This window comes from Grampus griseus (genome assembly GCF_964374135.1).
Source record: "Grampus griseus genome assembly, chromosome: 8".
Lineage (NCBI taxonomy): Eukaryota > Metazoa > Chordata > Mammalia > Artiodactyla > Delphinidae > Grampus > Grampus griseus.
In genome coordinates, this window is record NC_139002.1 from 19,083,241 (window position 1) to 19,099,224 (window position 15,984).

A 15,984-nucleotide genomic window follows, 5' to 3' on the forward strand; every position below is an offset into this window, starting at 1 on the left:
TTGTTTTCATTTCCAGATGGCTCTTTTTCTTTCTTTGTGACAAGAAATAATGTAAAGTTAAGCAGGAATAAAATTAGGAAAACAGTTCTAAGAAAGGGGCAGGTCACCCTGATGGCCTCAGCTTTTCTGCCTCTGGGTGGGAGATTTAGAAACCCCTGTCTGTCTGCGCCTTCTCCAGGCTCCTTTAGTCGCTTGCGCTGAGGGATGCAGAGTGGATGACATCATGCCGGGAGGCCTGGGCCTTCTTAGAAGTCTTTAGTCCATTCTTGCCAAAGGATATAGCCTCCTGCTGAGATCTAACCCTTCCCAGGATTTCCCTTGGTGATGCCTTTCCCAAAAGGAGGGATGGCAGCGGTTTTAGAAAATAAACACTTTTGCTTTCTGACATTATTCTCTCTCTGGCTTCTACATAGATATTCTCGAGTTTAGGGCAGTCCCCTACACAGACTTTATCAGAGTACCTATAACAGTTTGAGACCTGATTCCAATCTAGAACTTTGTAAATATAAATTAGAGATTGTTGACCACTTTTTTCTTTATGTGTTCAAATTTTCCAAATATGAGGTTATAAGAGTACACATCGCTATCTTTCCTGCAGGAAAAGAGAAATATCGTGTTTATGCAGGAGCTTCAGTATTTGTTTGCTCTGATGATGGGATCAAATCGCAAGTTTGTAGACCCTTCAGCAGCCCTGGACCTCTTAAAGGGAGCATTCCGATCGCCTGAGGAGCAGCAGGTACAGGAAGCCCATAGTCCTCGTTCTTTCCCTCGACTCTGGAGTTTGCAATGATGCCTTGTTACTACTACTGTGATGTTGCCTTGTTTCAGCTGTGTAATAAGCTACGAACGTGACTATGCAGGACTCCGGGTGCCTGCTTTTGCCCTTTGTAATGCCTAAGGAACAAGTAAAAAAAAGTGTGTGCATGTACGTGTTGTGTGGGGGAGGCTGGCTGTTTTAAAGGAAAGAAGAAAAAATAGTAGAGAGAATAGAATTTTCCAGGGGCTGTTGAAGTAGAAAGGAGGAGATTGGAAAATATCTCAGTAAATCATGGCAGAGGGTCACCGAGAAAAGGAAAGTCTGTCCTTTGTCTTCACCTTTGTCTTGGGATGGCCCAAATAGAAATTCTATTTTTAAAACGATCTAAACCTGAGTTCAGTAGCTTTTCTGAGCAGTCTTTCTCTTCTAGACTCTAGTACGTTCCTTTCCCTACCTCTTATTCAGATCAAAGCTATCACTATTAGAGCAGCTTCTTCTTCATAAAATTACTTTTTTTATCTATTTGTCTAAAGGTCCTGCAGTTCTACAAAATTCTCAAAACATTTCATAAAGGTTTCCTTTCTCCATTCAGATCTCATATTGTTCTAGAGAACTTCAGTCTGTTCTTTGGACCTTTTTTTCAAGGCCTAACTGGAAGATTTTGTTAGTTTGTTACAAATAGATGTGGCTGGAAGGGGTAGTGTTCCCATTTCCTTCTAATCAGAAATCGCCCAATGGGTCTTGTGTGTTGTCTGCAGCAGCTGGGTTCCAATGTTCCTTGTATCTTCTCGATATTTGGACCTGAAAAAGAAGTCCTTTGTAGTAATAGAATCTTAATCATTGGTGGGATAAGGGCATATTTTCATTTCCCTAAGTATACTGTTGGGTCTAACTCATGCAATTTGTGCGTCTGTTACAGCAAGATGTGAGTGAATTCACACACAAGCTCCTGGATTGGCTAGAGGACGCATTCCAGCTAGCTGTTAATGTTAAGTGAGTGTTGAGGATTTGTTTGTACATCCTTCCTACTCACAGCGGGCCAGTGAGAATTATGATTTGGGGGGAAATTATTCTTCTCAAGTAGAAATTGCTGATTTTACCAAACCCTGTGGGGTAACCACTCATATTTGTCATTGTTTATCCCCCTTGCCCTTGGTTTTCCCCCTATAGATAATCATATTAATCTGTAACTTTTTTTCTAAAAGGGTCATAACTGTTAACTTTTTAAAAGTCATCACCTGTGCTGTAAAAGTATTGAAAGATAGAAATCAATCCTTGATGTGAGAATGGAGGTATAATATGAATACATTGAATTTAATTATTTCAGTCACTGACAGACGTAAAATTCAAAGCAAAGAATATAAATAGCCCTTGCCAAATACAGATGCAGAGATACTTGCTTCCTAAGTTTTTTTTTTTAAACTCATAAAACAGCTTTCCAAATAGCATCTTACATAGTTAATTTAAGATAGGCTTATAGAAATAGGCTGTTTTCGTTCCATCTCTATTGTGCCACCAGGAAAACATTTTCATACTCATTTGGAAAACTGAACAAGAGGGTTCATTCTTACCTTTATATGACTTCTATACCTTATATATTTCTGTCACTGGATATAGATGTATATATTGAATGTACACACACACATGTATTTGCATGTATGACTCCCCTGTTAGACTTGCAGTTCTGTAAGGCCAGGGATCATGCCTGTATTGCCTTTGTGTCTCCAGAATTTGGTACAGTGCTGGGTATATACTTGTTTAATGAGGGGTTTTTTTGTTTTTTAATTTTCTTTAACATCTTTATTGGAGTATAATGGCTTTACAATGGTGTGCTAGTTTCTGCTTTATAACAAAGTGAATCAGCTATATATATACATATATCCCCATATCGCCTCCCTCTTGCGTCTCCCTCCCACCCTCCCTATCCCACCCCTCTAGGTGGTCACAAAGCACCGAGCTGATCTCCCTGTGCTATGCGGCTGCTTCCCACTAGCTATCTATTTTGGTAGTATATATAAGTCCATGCCACTCTGTCACTTCGTCCCATCTTACCCTTCCCCCTCCCCGTGTCCTCAAGTCCATTCCCTACATCTGCATCTTTATTCCTGTCCTGCCCCTCGGTTCTTCAGAACCATTTTATTTTTTTCTTTAGATTCCATATATAATGTGTTACCATATGGTATTTGTTTTTCTCTTTCTGACTTGCTTCACTGTATGACAGACTCTAGGTCCATCCACCTCACTACAAATAACTCAATTTCATTTCTTTTTATGGGTGAGTAATATTCCATTCTATATATGTGTCACATCTTCTTTATCCATTCATCTGTCGATGGAAACTTAGGTTGCTTCCATGCCCTGGCTATTCAATGAGTTCTTGAACTGAACTAATCCGTTACTTATTTTAGAGCATACTTAGATCTTTGAGGGTTGATGAAAATGTATTATTTTTGCTTTTGAATGCTGGTTTGGCTTAATGTATTGCTTATCTGATCCAAATGATACAGAATTGTTTCCTTGTTTTAAAAGCAGCAATCCCAGGAACAAATCTGAAAATCCAATGGTGCAGCTATTCTACGGTACTTTCCTCACTGAAGGGATTCATGAAGGTAAATTCTCTGCTCTAAATGTTAATTCTAGACTTGTGACCACATCTGTATTACTGTGAAATGGCTTGAGAGTCAGACAAATGCAGGTCTGAATACTGGTTCTGCCTCTTAGTATGTGTGTGATCGTGGACAAATTACATGAGATCCTGGATCCTCAGTCTCTTCATCTGTAAAGCGGGCACAGTGTTCGTCTCAGAGTTGCTATATTGAATTGTGTAATATTTGCACAGCCTAAATCTGGTATTAATGTCAGACACACACTGATGTTAATCAGTTTTCTCTGTTGTTTTATCTAATCTCAAGGTTTCATTGAGTCAGGCTGCCAGAAGTGTGTCTACTCTAGGGGCTTATCTAAGCTGCATGTTGGACACATGGCCAGTCATTCTCCATCTAACACCTGTCTTCTTTTACCCCTCTGATAGGCTTTGTAAAACAGTCTAATCCAGGGACTTCCCTGGTGGTCCAGAGGTTAAGACTCTGTGCTTCCACTGCAGGGGGCATCGGTTCAATCCCTGGTCAGGGAACTAAGATTCTGCATGCCATGCCGTGTGGCCAAAAAAAAAAAAATCCAATCCACCGTCACTCCCAAAAAACAGCATTTCTTGATATCATATAACTAGTCAAGTGTTCAAACGCCCAATTCGTTTTACAATTTCATGTGTATATAAATATATAATTTTACATATGTAAAAATAAATACACTTCCCCATATGTATACTTTTTTACAGTTTGTTTTAATCAGGATGCAAATGTGGTTCATTTATGATTGGTCTTTTAAGTTCTTTTCAAAATCTGCAGACTGTCCCTTCCGTCCATTCTTTCTTCCTTGAAATACATTTTTTAAGAAATTAGGTTGTTTGTTCTCTTATATTCTCTACAGTCTAAAATTTTGCTGCTTGCGTATCTGTGATATAGTTTAACATGTTCCTCTTTGCTCCTCTTTTTGTAACTTGATAGTTGGATCTAGAGTTTGACCAGATTCAGGTAAGGCTTTTTAATTAGTCAAGACTAACTCACAGGTGGTGGGACAGTCTTTGACTAGGAGGCATAGTTGGTTGTCTTTCTTTTTGTGATGTTAGCAGTTGTTAATGATCTATGCCTGGATCCGCTGGTTCATTAGAGGTAGCCATCCCGGCTAAGTATACTTGTAACCAGTTCTCAGCAAGTTGCTGAATTAAGAAGATACTGTCTGTGTGGTGCCAGGAAAAAAGCTTTCGATAGCAGTAGTGATGTCTTTTAAAAAGCAATCTGTTTCTTTGCCTAGGGAAGCCCTTTTGTAACAATGAGACCTTCGGCCAGTATCCCCTTCAGGTAAATGGTTATCGCAACTTAGACGAATGTTTGGAAGGGGCCATGGTGGAGGGTGACATTGAGCTGCTTCCTTCCGATCATTCAGTGAAATATGGACAAGAGGTGAGTTGGATATTTTTATTTGCTTTGCCAAGACAAAGCCAGTTAAATAGGACTGAGCTTTTGGGCAAACTGTTTTCACATCACATATTAAATAACTTTACACTAACAGGACTTGAACTAGTCTGAAGTCTCTCATGAGTTGATAAGAGTTAGTGAGTCTTAGTGTTTGATGAATAAATTCTTGTATGAATTTGAGTTAATCGTATAAAGGTTGTATGCTGCTTCTGACGTTTTAAGTATGATCAAGTTTCTCTCTTTCTGTTGAAGCCTACCTGTACCTGAGTAGGGAGAACCACTGCCTCCATATTTTCGGAGGGTAAAAGTACAGTGATTAACTCCTATGGTATGCCATTTAGAATATTTTCCCTATTATAGTGTTTACTTTTCTCAGTTGTAAATTCTGCCTTTGCTTTAAAATTTTTTAAATGTAAGATTCATTTATTTATTTTTGTGGGTTGGAAAGAAAGGGGGAATTACAAGCAAGGGTAATTAATATCTCAAAGTTCCCGTTAAGAATTAGTTACATTGTAGCATAATTGCCAACACCACACAGCTTGCATTATTCTCGTTTCGTCATACATTTTGAACAGAATTGTGCCTTATATGAGTCCAACTCAGTAATTACTTATAAGAGAAAGAAAATCTTTCTTGAATTAAATAGGGAGCCTGACTTGAGCCTTGTTAAAAGTGTATTAGCTGTAGAGCAGTGTTGGAACTGGGAGAGAGCTACTGCCTCCCTAGCTTTCCAAGGAAAGTATTAATTCCTGATTGGGAGGCATATCATCTGTGCCATCTGTGCAGAGCTGATGCTTGCTCTTACAAAAGGCAAGGAGTGTTCATTAGCGACTTAGACCTCTGGAGACCTCTATTCAAGAATGGGACCTCTCTATTTAAAAAAAAAAAAAGAAAATGGTGCATATTTAGGTATAGCTCTGAGGTGGCCAGACAGGCTGTCTGGATTCTCCTCATGCTGACAAGGGTATGTGGAGGGAATATAGCTATTTGCATCTTTGGTAAAGGGAACATTTTAAAGCTGTTCATACAGACCTCTGGCATACAGGTGAATTGAACAGAAATGCCTTTCCGGGTTTAGCTTCTTCCTCATCTACTATCAGTGACAGTTGAGATCTTCTTTATATTTTAGTGCTTTCTGTTCTTGAAACTCAAGGCAACATTATAGGTTGATTTGACTAAGTCCTTTGTGAGATCTGTAAATTCTTGGAATCCAGAGATTTTCTCAGAAACTTCAGAACTCATAATCATGAAGCTATTTCAAGTTTCCTTTTTAGAAATAAAGGGGATTCAAATTATGGTTAATAGACTGTAAATAAATAGTATATAGTATATGTACACATATTAATCTTTCTGGACAATTTCTAATTCTTTGGTTAGGCTAGCCATTTTCTCCAGGTTTTAAACCTCTTGAATACTGATGGTGCAGTGAATGATGTGTAGATTCTTGGTGAAGTTCACATATTTAAGGGTCGTCATATCTGAGGATGATAGTTGAGTTGAAATGTTGTTCACTGGCTTGTAAATTTGGAGTCTTGAGAAGTGTTTAACCATATTCTCTAAGAAGGCATGATTCTAAGTGGTCATTTTACTGTTTGGAGTAAAAAAAAAAGAACTCTAGTATGAGTTTGATTACCAAAGGAAGAAAGTCTGGTGAGGGATAGTTTAAATCTGGCTGTTGCTATTTCCTAAAATTAACTTTTCTCTCCCGCATTTCTACGCCTGACATAGCGTTGGTTTACAAAACTACCTCCAGTGTTGACCTTTGAACTCTCAAGATTTGAGTTCAATCAGTCCCTTGGTCAGCCAGAGAAAATTCACAACAAACTGGAATTTCCTCAGATCATTTATATGGACAGGTGAGTTCTGTGGTTGATTGTCTTCTTAATGTGTTGTAGCAGTAGCAGTGAGCATATACTAAGTGTATTGTACATAGGACTCACCTGCAGCTCTTGATAATATACATATTTGGATTCAGTGGATCTAGGTTGCGACCTAAGAGTTTGCATTTCTAAGAAGCTCTCAGGGCAATGCTGTTTGATGCTTCTGATCTCTGGACCACAATTTGAGTAGCTAGGCTTCAGGTGAAAGCCCTGCTGTCTGGTGAACAGTATCTGGAGTAGCTGCTGTGTATTTCTTTCTCATTTAATACTGTTTGTATTCCTGAAAAAACAAAAAAATCCTAGACAGACTTACATTATAGAATTTTAATCTTCTTAAAGTCTGTTTTATTGACATATAGTTCACATACAAAGAAATGTTACCATTCTTAGGTGTACAGCTGATGAATTTCAACGAATGTATATAGCCAAGTAATGCCACCATCACCCGGAAGGTGATATAGATATAGAACATTTCCATCGCCCAGGAGGTTCCCTCGTGCCCCTTTGCAGTCAGTCCCTTCCCTCCACCTTCAGGCAACCACTTGTTTTCTGGCCCTGTACTTTTGTCATTTTTAGAATGTCATAATTAGGGACATTAATATTCAGTATGAGCCCTCTTGTGGCCGTCATCTTTCACTTAGAATAATGTATTTGGAATTCATCCATGTTGTTGCATATATCAGTGATTTCTTTCTTAATGTTATTGAGTAGCATTACATTGTATGGAGGTACCACAATATTTTTTCCATCAACTAGTTGATGGACATTTCAGATGTATCCAGTTTTAGGCTATTATGAATAAAGCTGCTGTGAACTTTCACATAGAAGTCTTGGTGTGGTTTTCAGTGCTTCTGGGTAAAATACCTGGGAGTGAGATTGCTGTTGTATGAAAAGTATATTTTTAACTTTATAAGAAATTACCAAACCGTTTTCTAAAGTGGCTGTACGGTTTTGCGTTCCTATCAGCAGTGTATGAGAGTTACATTTGCTCCAAATCCTCAACAATACTTGGAATTATCGGTCTTTTAAGTTTTAGCCATTCTCTTGGGTTTGTAGGATTTTATTTTTCTTTTGATTTATAGTTCCCTGATAACTAACAATGTTGACCATATTTTCATGTGCTTAATTAATGGTCATTTGTATATTTTCTTAGGTAAAGTGTCTGTTCATATCTTTTGTCCACTTTTTAATTTGGTTGGTTGTGTTCATACTGAGTTATAAGAGTTCTTTATATATTTTAGATACTAATCCAAATATTTTCTAACTCTACTTGTCTCTTCCATTTCTTTACTGGTATTTTTAGAAGAGTAGGGGTTTTTGGTTTTGATGAAGTCTAATGTATCAAGTGCCCTTTTAAGTTTGTGGTTTTTTGTGTTCTAATTAAGAAGTCTGCCAACCCAAGGTCACAAAGGTTTTCTTTGATATTTTTCCAGAAATTTTGTAATTTTAACTCTTATGTTTATGTCTATGGCCCATTTAGAGTTCATTTTCATATATGGTATGAGGTAAGGGGATTTTTTTTGCAGGGTGCGTAAGGCGGCATGCGGATGTCCAATTATTCCAGCATCATTTGCTGAAAAGACTCTCTTTTCCCCCATTGAATTACCTTGGTACTTTTTTCAAAAATTAGTTGAACTTGTATTTGTAGGCCTTTTTCTGGAGGTTTTATTCTGTCTATTGTATAATCTTATGCCAGTGCTACATTGTCTTGACTACTGTGATTTTTTTTTTAACATCTTTATTGGAATATAATTGCTTTACAATGGTGTGTTAGTTTCTGCTTTATAACAAAGTGAATCAGTTATACATATACATATGTTCCCATATCTCTTCCCTCTTGCGTCTCCCTCTCTCCCACCCTCCCTATCCCACCCTTCTAGGTGGTCACAAACCACCTGACTGCTGTGATTTTATTGTAAATCTTGACATCAGATAGTGTAAACCTCCCACTTTGCTATTCTTTTTAAAAAATTGTTTGGGCTATTGTGATCCATTTCTATCTAAATATTAGAAGCAGCTTGTCAAAACCCCTAATAGCTATTAGGATTTTGATTGGGACTGTGTTGAACCTATAGATCAATTTGGGGAAATTGACATCTTAACAATTTTTAGTCCTTCAATCTATGAATATGGTATAGCTCCATTTACTTGAGTCTTTGCTAATTTCTCTCAACAGTGATTTATAATTTTTTGTGTACAGTTCTTGAACATATCCGATTGTTTATCCCTAAATAATTATTGCTTTTGATGTTATTATAAGGCTTTTTAAAAAACTTTACTTTTTGTTTGCTCTTTACAAGTATACAGAAATGCAATAGATTTTTTTCCTCTTTCTTTTTAAATTGACTTTGCATCTTTTGACCTTACTAAGAAATTCACTTATTAGTTCTGATGCATTTTCGTAGATTCCTTGACTTTTCCTATGTAGACGATCATGTTATCTGCAACTAAAGGCAGCTTTACTTCTTCCTTTTCTATCTGTATGACTTTTACTTCTTTTTTTTACCTTACTGCACTGGCTATGCCTCCAGTAAAACATTGAATAGAAGAGGCAAGAGTGGGCATTCTTGGGTTGCTCCTGATACTAGGGGAAAGCTTTCAGTCTTTCACCATTAAATATGATGTTAGCTCTGTTTTCATAGATATCCTTTGTCTGATTAAGGCAGTTTCCTTGTATCCCAAGTTTGCTGAAACTTTATGTCATTAATGTTTTTAAATATAAATTGTGTTTGTGGGTTTATTATTTGCTTAGGTACATGTACAGGAGCAAAGAGCTTGTTCGAAGTAAAAGAGAGTGTATTCGAAAGTTGAAAGAGGAAATAAAAGTTCTGCAGCAAAAACTGGAAAGGTAAGTCATAGACAGCTTTGTACTTAGAAATGTGAAAGATAGAGTAGGATATTCAAATCGGATAATTTGCTTTTATCTAAAAATTCAGAGTTTTAAGTATTAACTAGTGTTATTTTATAAAATAGATAAGAAAAATGTGTTTCTACGTGTGAAACTGTCTTTAAGATGTGCAGTAGTAGTCCCAGGGAACATTAGTGTCCCAAGTCACACAATTGGCAGTGTACTGAAGGGCACCCAAGTTCTGATTTCACAGCTCTTTACTTTTTCTGCTCTCCTTGCCATCTTTTTCACAAACACAGGAGAGGTGACTGCCACAAAACTCTAATCGCTTTGTCTTGGGAAAGCAGTTTTGAGGTGCCTGGGGAAGGTAAAACAATGGTGTTCTCTCTAGAGTGGTGCTGACTCAAACTGAAGGCTTGTATTTGTGACACATACCAAGTCCTTTCTCCTGTGGAGGGATCTTTCCCTTTTTGTTCATCTGTTCTGCAAGGACTGTTTCTGTGGACTCGCCACGTGACTTCCTAAGGAGGAGTCATTGTCATTTCTCTCTAGTAGAAGAGAGCCCATTGATTTAATGTGCAGGAAGGAGATCATAAGTACACTGTCAGTGGCTTTTTCCCCTTTATCTACTTAGCATTTTTGCTGCTACCACCCCACCTCTACCCACTTCATTGCTAGCTCAGTAATTTCCCTGACAGGCAGAACCTTCCATACCAGCCCGAGAAAGACCCTGTACCTATAGGTGCCCCTCTCCAGCTCCCTCTCTCTCACGTAGGAAGAACTTATCCAAGAGGTATTATGATCCATCATCTAGTTGTCTAAATACAGACTTAAGCTGGGGATTGATTCCTCACATACTCCTGGAAGTGACTTATGGGACTTTATACCTGTGGCAATATTTTACTTTTAAGATTTTAGTGATACTTTGTAAGATTGGAAAGTTCTGTGTTTATACAACCAGATATACGTGATGCATTATAGCTCGACAATGCTCAATTTTCCAGTAACCAGCAAGGCATTCTGGCTTATTTAGATTTTAAGATAGTGTACAGGAGCATTTTCTATAGTATGATACTACTTTCTTTTTAAAATAAAATGACTTTTAAAATTTCAGATAATTTTACTTGGGTAATTTTTTAAAAAATTGCTTGTCTGTGTGTGACATAATCCTGGGAATCTATACAAGACACTATTAATGGATACCATTAGGTGGTAGAAGTGAGATGGGGGTGGATGGCTTTTGTGGTTTGTTTTACACATTTTTGTAATTGTTTTCTTACCAGGTGCATGCATTACTTTTACTATTTAAAAAAATAAAAATGTTCACCATTTCTTCTATAAGGTACTCTAATATTAAAAATAAGATTTCTTGTGTACAGTGTAGACATCTTTTTTGAAACTACTTTTGCTCTGATTCTACTAAATTAATACAAATGCTGCATTGTATGAAGTAGTTGGTCTAAAGGAATTCAGAAGAAGAACAGAAAAATGATTGTCATAAAATTGAAGATAAGTTTCTTAGAGAAAATTTTTTCCTGAAATTTTGTAGAAGTATCACGTTGAAATGCAGCAAACCTGAGAAGAGTTACAGATGTAAAAGAATGACTTAAAATCTTATGAGATTATCAATGCTGCAGTGCCAGTAAGAAGATGTTTCTTTTGGTCCAAGCCAGTGCTGTATTAATAACTTCTTTCAACAAACACTGAAAGCTTAAGAAGACATGTTAACCATGTCTATGGGATAGACAAGAGGTTTAGTTCATGTACTGTAGGAGTTCAGAGAGGGGAGATCTTCCTTTGGCATTTGGGGGCATGGCATATGGAGGGGAGACTTCATGGAGAAAGTATATCTTGAAAGACCAGCTGAGTTTAGGTAAACTGATAGCTGCAATTAAGCCAAGGAAATAGGAATGTAAGGAATGGAACAGTTCTTCAAAGTTCTTCTAGTTTTACATATTTAATATCCTTTTCAGTGAAAGCTGTAACTCTCTGTGGCAGGCAGATCCACAGGAGAAATCATTCTAATTCTGCTTTCAATTAGAGTAGCTGAAGTGTCTTTGCTGCATACCCTCTAACGTGGTTGATTTTGAGTCGCATTATATTTTTTTTTATTTCATAATGTCCTTTTTGATATAGAAACAGACAATTTTCCTTCTTCCTAGTTTTATGCCTGTTTCTTTTTTCACTTTCTTTAGAGAAATGTGAAGTGACTCTATCCTTTTATAAATGGAATCCCAGGATTATAGTTTATCTGTACCAATGAGTCAGCTTAATTATGTACCATTTAGACTGTCTTCTGCAGTGAGCTGTAGAATTCACTGAAGTAAATCTCTTTACTGAGTGTAGCATGTGCTAGTAATGGCAGAACATTGGGTATTATTAAAATAATTAATTAGTTGTTTTGGTTACATATTGAAGGCATTTATTATTTACTAATCCCAAAGAAATCTTCAGTAATTTATTCCTGGCCTGGCCTGTTGAATGAGTATGTGAATAATAGGGTACGTAGGACTCAGGCAGAAGAAAGATTTGCGTTTTCTTATCTCTGACCTTTGTCAATACCTGCTTCCCATTTCCAGATTTCTCTCTCTCATTTTTCCTAATTGCAGAGTACTTGATCTAAAGGGCAGCAGAGAAGAAACCATTGGATACTAGTTCACCAGCATTATTTTCAGATTTGAGTAATGATAATGTATCCCTTTTGCTTTAAGAAACAGAATTTACTTTTATGACAAGAGCCTAAATGTGATATGAATCAAGAGGAAGCATCACTGGCGTGGCTTTGACTAGGAGCCCATTTTAAATGTTTTTTGCCAGGTGTAAAAATTCAGGTTATTGTCAGTTTTCACTGTTGTAGTTAGAGAACTTTTTGCTCTATAAATTAACGTATTAAATATTGTATGGCATTTAGGAATAAGCCTTTCCATTGACTCTTCAGAAAATAACAGATCTTTTGTCAGCGAGCCTGGAAATACAAGGCAGCCTTGGCAGTAGAGTACCATTGTCTCTGCCTCCTAGGTATGTGAAGTACGGCTCGGGCCCGGCTCGGTTCCCACTCCCGGACATGTTGAAATATGTTATTGAATTTGCTAGTACAAAACCTGCCTCAGAAAACTCTGCATCTCAAAGTGATGCACGCATGACGTTACCACTTTCTTCTGAGCACTGCCCGGCTTCTGACCTGATATCCAAGGAAAGGTAATGCAAACAAGTTTTAAAAATAGTATGTAATGGGTTTTTTGGTTTAATTTGAACTGTGCACCATCTTTCCACCTGATTAACACTCACCCCGTAAGAGCTCAAAGGCCGTGAGCGCTTTGTCTTAAAGGGAAGGATTTTGCCAACTGTCACTTGGGTGAATTTTTCATAATTCCCACCGGTGCCTTCGTCTTGCCCACACGATAGTTGGGATTATTTCAGAGGCGTTTTGAGCTGTTTGGAATAGTGTTCATTCTCCAGCAGGCCCAGCTTGCCTTGAGCTTGCTATAAGCTAGGTTCCACAAAAGGCCTTCCTCAGAGGAAACCTCAGCCCCTGAACTTCTAAAACATCTCATTTTCTCGTTTGCTGAAGAAGTGTGCATGACTAAGTAAACATCAAGGGAAGGGGAACTTACTCACAAATAGAAAATTAAGATATGGACAAGAACTGGCTGGAAATCGAAGAGGACAGCCTAGAGGGGTTTATCCAGTAAAGAGACAGGGAGGCTGCGTCACGTGAGCCCTTGATTCTCTTGCGGCTCAGCCGTGTACAGCACCCTCTGTGGCCTGGAGGAGCCACTGGGGCCAGCGCGGATCAAATTTGATGTGTGGGTCCTGGGTAACAAAAACACTAGAACCTATAGAAAAGGTTAGACTCTGATGTTAAAAAAACAAAACAAAATAATCATTCTTCCAGCTCCCCCCGCCGCACACACACGTATTAATACTCATTCATTGATGTGTGTGCAGAAGTGCCTATGTGGATAGAACATACCAAATGGTAGGAGTGATTATCTCCAGGGGACGGCATGAGGCAAGGGGTGGGGGGTTCTTTTACTTTTATTCTCTACCTATGCGTATTTCTTTGGGCTTTTGTAGAATGTTTTTATGTCCTTTGTAAAATATAAACGGTTTTAATTTTTTAAAAGTGGTTTAATCTGTTTAATAACATAAAATAGGACTGCCTATATTAGATTTTAAAGTGCTCTGTGTGTGTGTGATCTTTTCTGAGATTGAGATGTCTGCTCGTTTGCTTATGTTGGGCTTATTTTTCCATCTGTATGGGTCCTTAGGGAAAAGAGGTTTTCTCCATTACTCTGTGTATGGGAGAAAGGCAGGTGGGAAAGGGAGAGAGGGTTGCTTTTAAGTCAGAGGTAGGAAGTTTATATTCTTCAGTTTTGGTGTGAAACAGAAACCTAAGTACAGTCACAGGCTTAGTTTATATTCCTGCTGGTTTGTCTATGTGCAGTTTGTTTGGCATTAGTTAATTAGTAGATAAATTAACATTTACTTTACATACTTTATTCTTGGTTTACAACAACGATGTAAAGAAGTTAACATCCCACATTTCATAGCTGAGGTATTAGATCACTTGCCTAAGGCTACTAACTTTGCCTTGGGTATTTGGCTAAGGCGCGGTAGAGCTGAGATTGTCTGCCTTTGAGTCCTGTACCCTGTGCTCTCCCAGGGGGCCACCTATTTGCATTCCTGTGAGTTGGATGTTGAGCTGATACTATTTTTCTTCTGTGTATTTTGTTCCTGTATCTGTCTATCCATCTCACTTTAGTCAGTTGCATCTTGGAAACACTATAGTTGATTCCTTGATTATTCCAGTCCCAATCTTCTCTTCTCCATGTTCCTTCTCATCCTTTCTTCATGAAAAGGCAAGTGGTTAGAGAGTAGGAGGCATAGACTCTTAAACCCAGGCGGATCTGGGTGTAAATCCCTCTCTGTCATTTACTAGCTGGGTGAACTTGGATACGTTGCTTTATTTCTCTAAATCTTAGGTTTGTAGTTGGTAAAATAGGGATGGTCATAGTACCTGCCTCATGAGCAAGTTGTGTTAAATGAGATGATGCATGTAAAGGAAAGGTTTGGCTCAGTAACTGCAGAGTAAACACTCACTAAGTTATAGGTGTACTTCTCCACGTAGCAGCTTGCTTTAGAAAGTGCATTAATTTAGGCCAAGGCGTATTTTGGAAATCATCATCTGAGCATGTTTTTTATCTTCCTTCAGTACAAGTAAAGAGAGCACGTCTCAAGATGATGAAAGTACCTTTTCTTCTGAAGGTTCTCTACACAAGTCTAAGGTGGCGAATCAGCCACTTACACCTTCCCGATCTTCCATGGAAATGCCCTCACACCCAGCTCCTCGAACGGTCACAGATGAGGAGATAAACTTTGTTAAGACCTGCCTTCAGAGGTGGAGGAGCGAGATTGAACAAGATATACAAGGTTGGCTCTTTCAATACTTCCCAGTTACTCTTTGCCTTTTCTGTTTGTTTGAATATGTGGAAGTTAGGTACCTTGGGTACATGTCCTGCCATTGCCATGTATACTGTTGAATTTTGGGGATTGTGACCTCTTTGGTACTTTTTGTTCCCTGTGAGATTGGGTCACACACGTCTGTTTTACAACCATGGAAAGATTCCCCCCCTGGATTCCCTCCTCAGAATTTCTGGGGAGTCCTGGGTAGCCTGGACACTCATGACACTTAGCTTTAGCTGAGAATTTTCTGCGTCTGCTGATTCTCTTTTCCCATAGTTTATCTGAACTCTGGCTTCAGTTGACCCAAACTTAGAATTTTGTTTTCCTGAATTACCACTTTTAAAGTCTTTTCCACATGAAGTATGCTTTATTGAAGGTTAATGAAGCAAAGAATACGTGAGTAATGCGCGCAGTGTAAAATCGTATTGCTCAGATTCTGTTCCGAAAATCCTGTGGCCTCGCTGTCTTGTTGCTCAGACTTCCCCTCCTCCCCTTCTTTCTCCTGTTATCTAGGGAGCAGTAAATAAATAATACAAATCTAGATTCCTCCCAGGTTCTTATTCATACAAACCTGGCCCTGCCTTTTGTTGTGCCTTCTCCTTTCACGTCCTGTCCCTGGGACATATATTTTACACCCAAGTGCCCCATTAAGCTCTTTTTCTAGAAACTGTTTTCTCTCTAAGAAATTCTGGTATGAATTATAAGAGGTGATTTTTAAAAATCTTAATGTAGTTATATTAAACTAAAAGCCTTTGTAACCTAAAGCTCCACCTACTTTAAAACTGCGTCCTTCTTCGTGGTTCATAGAGTGAAGTTGAACTGGTCAGAACCCCAGGTGCAGAGCAGCAGTACTCTTTGCAGAGCTAAAGCTGCCTGGGTGACGTGTAATGAAACCATTTTAACTAGTATTCTTTTTCTTAACAGATTTAAAGAACTGTATTGCAAGCACTACCCAGACTATTGAGCAGATGTACTGTGATCCTCTCCTCCGTCAGG

At 38.3% G+C, this 15,984-nt stretch overlaps 1 protein-coding gene across 8 annotated transcripts in view; it reads left to right on the forward strand.

Annotated features, from left to right (window-relative positions):
* Positions 1-15,984, forward strand: part of USP28 (ubiquitin specific peptidase 28) — a 56,654-nt gene that overhangs the window by 28,164 nt on the left and 12,506 nt on the right. For 6 of the 8 annotated variants that reach the window (XM_082660407.1, XM_082660411.1, XM_082660412.1 and 3 more), the window contains exons 7-15: positions 599-736; positions 1,677-1,750; positions 3,287-3,366; positions 4,631-4,779; positions 6,523-6,650; positions 9,427-9,522; positions 12,541-12,720; positions 14,738-14,955; positions 15,913-15,983. In XM_082660407.1, the coding sequence (XP_082516533.1) occupies positions 599-736; positions 1,677-1,750; positions 3,287-3,366; positions 4,631-4,779; positions 6,523-6,650; positions 9,427-9,522; positions 12,541-12,720; positions 14,738-14,955; positions 15,913-15,983 (1,134 nt within the window). The remainder of the gene's footprint in view (positions 1-598; positions 737-1,676; positions 1,751-3,286; positions 3,367-4,630; positions 4,780-6,522; positions 6,651-9,426; positions 9,523-12,540; positions 12,721-14,737; positions 14,956-15,912; position 15,984) is intronic. The other 2 variants (XM_082660408.1, XM_082660413.1) reach the window with 1 other exon arrangement.